Genomic DNA, 7,882 nt, shown 5'->3' with positions numbered 1-7,882 from the left:
GGACGTCACGGGTCTACAGGCATACAGGTGGGTTCACGACACTAAGAACATAATACTGTTTAGTGACATCACGTAGGTACAGTCCCCTTCACTTTTGCGTTTACAGGGGCTCGTCAGGTTTTGTGCAGTGGGGCGGTCCCGTGTTTGTTTACATTCGAGAGAAGAAAACGAGCAATAGTAAACATAATATGGCATCAAATTTAAAAAAAAATATTTATATATCAAAAGAAATATCTGTAAACAAGCCATTAAAGGAAACCCACGCCAATTCACTCTCACGTAATGATGCCAATACCTGTAACTCTCCGGCAGAGGCACTACGGCAAACCAATCACTTATAGAGGCACTAAAACAGATAAATACTTATAAAGGTATGTATGACAGACTCTAATCCACAGTAAACACAATTAATTCACGTTTTAATCACTAAAGAGATAACACCACTTATTATACTAGTTCACAGGTGCCTCGGCCGTCTTACTAAAGTAGTGTCACATGCCCTCAGTCATTTAAAGTGATTTATAACATAAGCCAAGTCTTTAGAATGTGTATCGACCACTGATAATGAACCCTAAGCACCTGCCACTAGCAACAGAAGGTAATGCAAGTTAAGTGGGGGTAAGCTAGCCATGGTTAGGGGCGTTTATGTAATTTCATTGATTGTTTACTACACTGTTTTACATAATAACATATACGTGACTACATATACTGAGGATAGTACATATGATATCGAGTAATTAACATAATAAACATACTTTTCTCGCATTTTTAATTTTATTTAAGAAAAATAAGCTTTTATGTTGAGCACTGAGATTCATCTCATGTAATAATTGGACATATCAACTGGCTGGATATTCTTTTTAAAAATATAGTTTTTTAGTGTACAGTATAAGTGAAATTGGCAGAACTAATTATGTGCTGACAACTTTACATACTATAAATTTGCAACATGTTTCATGAATTGCATTCGAAAATAGTTGACATTAGATAAGGATAGTTGTTTTAATACTTGAAAATTAAAGGCATTGGGAAAAAAAATGCGTCAACTTTAGATTCTAGTGAATGTTGATATCGATTGGTCAACTGTAGCTCACTTTCTCTGTACCAGTTGCAAGTTATGTAAAACTGTAGTTGTAGATAAAAAAACACTTAAAAGGTGGATTTTGAAGTTGGTTGGGACAGAGAAAGGATTTTAAAAGGTGGGAAAATGTGGAGTCTGAAATCTCTAGAGAAATAAAAATCATTATATATATATATATATATATATATATATATATATATATATATATATATATATATATATATATATATATATATATATATATATATATATATATAATACCTGGCTAGTCAGGAATCGAACCCGGGTCCTCTGCGTGTAAAGAACAGGGAGCGCTACCACAGAACCTGGACAACAATACCCATTTTTGGCTTTGTTGTATTTGACACAGTCTGCTCCTTCGTGTTATTCTTAAGCAACAGGAACAAGCTTTGTGCAAAATACAACAAAGCCTTGGATAGCTTTTGTTATCCATGTGGTGCCGTGGAAGACTTCCATGTTCACGCAGAGGTCCTGGTGTCACGGTCTGAGATTCTACAGTGCTGAAAATACTCTATGCACGCGCAGTTCGATCCAAAAATCATATGATAATTTGAGACCGGGTTGGTGCGTGCTGAGGTTGAACCGTCTGAGATTACCCCCACGCCTAGGTAGTCAAAATAATGTTTAATTTCATAATTCATCACTCCTAGGTACTGAGATTATTATTATGGATACTGTAACATGTTTCCTATGTTTTATGTATTACTGAGAATTAAATAAGAATAAATGACTTCATGACCATCGTGTCAATACCTTATCGTTTCCGAGTTATAACACATGACAGTTGAGATTAGAATGTGATAAAATATAATGAGGATAAATGAAATATCCAATTATGCTACAATCATATGCAATCTGATGTGGATTTTACAGTAAATGTTCAAAATTCTGGCGCCCTCTTCCTGATATTTTATGTTTTATGTCCATAGACTTTTTGCAGTCCTCCCCTACCCAATAACTCCGAAACACACACACACACACACTCTCTCTCTCTCTCTCTCTCTCTCTCGTTTTATATTTTTCTAGGCAACAAATTCCAACGCAAAGAATCTTTCCAAACCATTGACTTCCCTGAACCTGTTAGGTTAAGTGAGATGTGATAACTTTTGAGATGATGTAAGGACTTACGCGGTATTACTACAGCTTAAAGTTTTAGTGACCTTACGAGTTGGAGATATTACTATTGATAAAAAATCATAACTGGCATCAGACAGTTATAGTATTTTAAATAACTTAATTATTATTGTTTGATTTTCAATTAAGCCGGGAGTTAGATGAGGCTGTTGGCTATCTCAAAATTTTACTAACCATGCTATGAGCTGAAAGACCTTAGTTGTTGAAGCGCAGTCATAACATTATAACAACAACAACAACAAAGTTACAATCAAATGATACTAACTTTTTTATTTGCAAGATAATATTAACTACTGTATTTCAATATGCATATGATACTGTTCTTACTGGAGGCAGCGAAGAGATATTACAAAAACTGATTAACAGGTGAGTGGAAAGAGTAATGGACGTCTCCAAATAAAAAACAACAACAAGACAAACAGCAATTATAGTCAGTAAAAGAAAACTTAAGTTAAATGTATTGTATTTTTCAGAAGCAACTGAAGTTATGATGGCGAATATGAAAGAGAAAATGAAATCATATCTCTTGAGGTGGGGAGACAGAATAATCTTAGCGATGTATGATAATGGAATATTGGTTTTAATTTGAGAAAAAAAGTTTGTTTAAATGGTTACGAGTGGTTTGTATTGCTGCGCGGGTCAGAAACTTGAGCAATTATGACTGACATCAGGAGACCGGAAGGTAAAGTAATATGGTGTTAAAGGAAAATATAAAAATTAAGTCATACTGATAGAAAAACAAGATGAATGAATATATAGACCATAGGAGCAACGAGAGAAATACTGTTAATGAAATCCCTTGGTCAAGTAATTAGCCTTGAAGGGACAGGAGCGGAAATATTAATAGGTAAAAGTGCAGATAGAAGTGTGAGGGGAAGGAGGGGTGTGTAGGATGGATGAATACAATTAAAAGCACAGTCCCCTCGTTAGATTAAACCTGATTAGCGAAAGACATCAGCGCTATAATATTTGGAAGAGTGTCCTTCGTGTATTGGCTCTGGATATGCAAAATAGAATACCGTAGTCATGTGCCAGAGGTTTCCCGCATCTGTGTGTGTTGGAGAGGACAGTTGGTTTCCTATGAGTCAGGTATTTCTACTTTGAAATATCTACTCATTTCCCTCTTCCACCTCATTTTCTTCTGATGTTGTGTTCTTTTTTTCTTTGATGTTGACTCGACAATGAAAGACAATGCGTTTGAAAGCATAATGTGTACGAGTATTTTCTTAAAAGGCTAGGGACGCTGCGGACCGTCTTCCTGATCATTATTAATATATTTCCGGCCAGCATGGTAAAAATGGAGAAGCAAAAAGAGAGAGGAAGCAACTAGCACAAACGAATAAATAAATAAATAAATAAATAAATAAATAAATTAATAAATAACGAGTTGAATATTATATTAATGCAAGGAACAGAAACGAGCGGTAGTATGAGAGAAGATAACTTATTGCAGTAGTAAATAAGAATAATTAGGTAAAATAAACTGGATCTATCATCTGAACTGTGCTTGAATATAGACGGTGGAAGATTACAAGAGCTTAGAGGTTTAAAAACGTTACACGCAGTCAAGTTAGTTGATACGTGTGTTTTATACAGTACATATATATCAACTGGCGTTAAAAGATATTCATGTTTCTGAAGCTGTAGAGGAAAAAAAAAATGAAAAAAAAGTTATTAAGTTTATTGGTGAGTGAATACGTATCTAAAATCGGTGAATACATTTTCCCATAAAAGTTCCGCTCGATCAAGCTATGAATGGACTCTGTTCCTCAGTCAAGTATGTTGAATGGAGGAGGAAGGGGGCAGGAGGGGGGAGGGGGGAGGGGGGAGGGGAGAGGGAAAGGAAGAAGAAAGGGAGAGTGGGTGGAAAGGGGGGGGGGGAATATTTGCTTACCGCATCACACTAAGCCAGACCTAAACTCACCTGACAGAAAGTATTACCCGGGCACTATCTTTAACACATCTCTCACGTTTGGTTAGGGTAAGTTAGGTTAGGTTAGATTAGGTTAGATTAGGTTAGGTTAGGTTAGGTTTGGTTAGGTTAGGTTAGGTAGGCAATATAGAGAGTGACGCTCCTGTACAACATTCCTTAACTTTTTTTTTGTAATTTTGGTCATTTATGGAAATGGTATAAACAAAAGCTAGTTAAGAAGTGGTATCCATAATCAGGCTCCAACTCGTCACCTTCTCAGGAGCGACCGAAAAAAAGTGTTTTGTTTCATATCCGCGAAGTCATGAAAGCAATTACATCCCTTTGATATCTACTGTTGTTTTGTGGCTAAAAGAGGTAATGTGTACACTCTAGCATATCAATCATTTCAATGACTGTTAATGCTCTCCACCTTACAGACTCTACAAGACGATCACTCAATACATTCAAGAATAATAAAGGAATTTCAGTAAAAGGTTTTATCTGTATTTTAATAACGGATGTTCATTACGGTTACTAATTTACTTACATTCACTTATAATTACCGTTAAATACTTCCAATTTCAGGGTTTTCTCCATTAACTCTTCCTTTAGCGTTTTTAAGAGTCTTGTGCCAGATAACAGTCCTTGATTTTTCTTATGGCTAATAAAAATATTTACATCTTTTATAATTCTATGTATTCTAATGTGTAGTTTATCTTCAAATAGTTTTGTTCGGCAATGGATCTTTTTACCACAAACACACACACACACACACACACACACACACACACACACACACACACACACACACACACACACACACACACACACACACACACACACACAAACACACACACACACACACACACACAAACACACACACACACACACACACACACACACACACACACACACACACACTGGCGAATTAAACAATAACCGCTGAGGGTTACCGTCTTCCAGGAATAGAGACGGACTATTTCTCTCTACCCTGAAGATGTGAAGACAACAAAGACACTGGCAACGGTTTTGTTTCGATTTTCTTCTTAGTTTTCCCGCACTTATATGGCCCAAGTAACCTCTCTGGGATCTTCTATACCTTTGTAAATATTTATTGTATGAAAACAATTTTTTTTGATAGTTTAGAGAGAATCAACTGAGAGTCTAGGTTTAATTATTGATTATTATTCTATATGTATTTTATGTATAGTGTGGGGTTATAAGTCATAGAGACATATGAAGGTTTCTATTCAATAGTTACATCATTCTTCCTTTATTACATTAAGGAGAAGACTTTTATCTCTCGATAGTTAATTGGATTCTGTAAATGCTCTCGTTGTTATTTAACTCTTATGAATATGAATGTCTGGAGATGTTTATAAAATATCTAACTCGTATATACTATTTACGTAATCAATTTTCCTCTATCAGTATACTTAACCTAACCTTTGCTTTGTCGTATTGGTGGAAGAAACTTATATAAAATGATGAGGGAAAGAGATATACTTATACTTACACTGTTATATTTATTTCAAGACCACTTTGATTCAATTTCCATTTTCCTTCATTACAGCATGAAGCAGAAGGCACTGTGGGATGTAGTGTTTCTTCTGGGCATTACAACCACTTATGCTGCCGCTTCCAGGAACCACGGCCGCCCACTTCTCCTCAACAGTCGATCAAACAAACCTACACAAAGTCCGCCAATTTCAGACCAGTTCCCGGACAAAGAAGGTGAAAGGCGACAGCTCTCAGGTCATGCCAAAGTGAATTCCGATTATTTCTCTGACTCAGGAAATGGCGAGGAAACCTCAAAACACAATCAAGCTTCTACCGGCGATGACTCCGATAAGGTCTCTGGTAGCACTTATGTCGCTCAAAGAGACACTTTTCAGTCTTTATGGGAGATTCTGGCTTCTTTAAGTAACCGCCCAGCAGAGGATTCTTACAACATCCTGGAACTTGTAGTTAAGAACCACAAGTCACCAGTGAAATGTGAAAATCTCTCTATTAAGATGAAAGAGTGTCTGGAGAATATGAAGAGACATTCGGCAACAATTCAGAAATCTTCAGAAAGAATAAACCACCCGGATGACGTCAAACATAAATCAGAGAGGAAGCAGAATTCTCAGACTACTATTCAAGACATTGTTGACGACTCCCAGGAACAGTCAAAAAACATAAATGAATTCCCTGAGAGTATGAAAAAAAGTCTAAACAACACTGTAAACGCTCCAGACCATGTGAGTGAGAGTTACGTTTCTTTAGATCAACCATTGAGGAACCTCCAGCTATTTTTGACAGGGAATTCATCGACAACAATACAACAGCCTCCTGACAGACTCTTCAACCCATTTCTTACTACACATAATAAATATATTAACCGTGGGCGAAGTTCCTTTGGTCCTGAAGGGTCGTCTCCTCAGGCGCAGAAACATTTATTCCACTATCTGCAGAAGAAACATAACCCACTTAGAATTCACGCGAACCAAGTGTCGAAAACACCTCCCACCATACACGATGGAAGTACTGATGACTACAGAGAGCTGATTGAAGCATATCTAGAAGACAAAAGAAATGTTAATGATATTTCTTATTGTGGACATTATTCCCACCATCAAAATCTTATTCCCGGAGAACTGATCAATGCAGAATATCCGAGGGAAGGAAAAAGATCAAAGAGAACAGCAAGTGATTATCATCTTCGGCAGGAGAGATCTTCAGCGTCTTACAGTAAGTTAACCAGTCAGGCGTCTTAACAAAGTGATTTAGATGTGTATTACAGAGAAGATATTATAGATAACATTAGTCGTGGTTAATGAACTGTTTCCTCGCATTAAATTATGAATTCCAAAAACGCTAAATACAATATTCTTAATGAATCAATTAATACTTAACTTGGTGTAATGCTAATCCAGAAGTGTTAATCGTAGAGACATGTAGGATTATAATGTTACACTTAACCATTATTTGTTTCAGGAATACAGATTAGGGGAAAAAATTTAAATTCATAGAAATTTTAGGCTTTAAATACGGTACCTAGTTAAGCTTTCCAATTAGTATTTACGGAATAAATATTTAATTGACAAGATTATTATATACTTAGCGACACGCAGTTACTTACCGACTATGATACGTAATGATCCCCGTTAACCAATGACAAGCCTCCGGAAGGTTACGTCATATCAAGTGGGTGGAGCTTCTTTTTCTGAGCCCCTTAAAGGTGACGTCACTAATCAATTTTCACGCCTTTCATTTCACTGGCGCTGGATGGTGATTTTTTTTTTCTTGGGAGCTTTTCCTGTCCTGAGTGCACCATGAAGGGCTGATGATATTAAATTAATAATGCATCGTATATTAGGTGAAAAAGAAAAGAAGTTTATATACATTATCAGCTGATGCCAAGGTCTTGAGATATACATTCACTGACTGTATATATAGCATTGTTTATATATTAATATACATTAGACAAAAGAGCCGATGAAAGAACAGAAACCAGCCAGGGATAGTCATTGATTACACTGCTAATGATACAACTCGTGGTAATATTTTGCTGGCTCTCAACACCTCAGCCACGACGATGTGAATAAATATGATTCTCTTTTTCTTATGGTTTTTTTAGCTCGTGGAGTTCGAGATGTGGGTGAGTGTCTTCTGGTGTTTGTGAGACTACGATGCATTTACTCAGTGTTCATTGACTGATAAAGAGAGAAGAATGATTTTTTTTTACAGTG

The 7,882-nt window shown here is 36.3% G+C and overlaps 1 protein-coding gene across 1 annotated transcript in view; it reads left to right on the top strand.

The window, feature by feature from the left end:
* LOC121874827 overlaps positions 1-7,882 on the top strand; it is a 29,217-nt gene that overhangs the window by 127 nt on the left and 21,208 nt on the right. The window contains exons 1-2 of the mRNA XM_042379112.1: positions 1-27; positions 5,722-6,881. The exon at positions 1-27 is cut by the window's left edge and continues 127 nt beyond it. Coding sequence (XP_042235046.1) covers positions 5,723-6,881 — 1,159 coding nt within the window. The 5' untranslated portion in view covers positions 1-27; position 5,722. The remainder of the gene's footprint in view (positions 28-5,721; positions 6,882-7,882) is intronic.

The sequence above is a fragment of the Homarus americanus genome, unplaced genomic scaffold (assembly GCF_018991925.1).
Source record: "Homarus americanus isolate GMGI-L3 unplaced genomic scaffold, GMGI_Hamer_2.0 scaffold56009, whole genome shotgun sequence".
Lineage (NCBI taxonomy): Eukaryota > Metazoa > Arthropoda > Malacostraca > Decapoda > Nephropidae > Homarus > Homarus americanus.
Note: the sequence above shows the minus strand (reverse complement) of the source record. Positions and strands in the feature narration are given on the sequence as shown.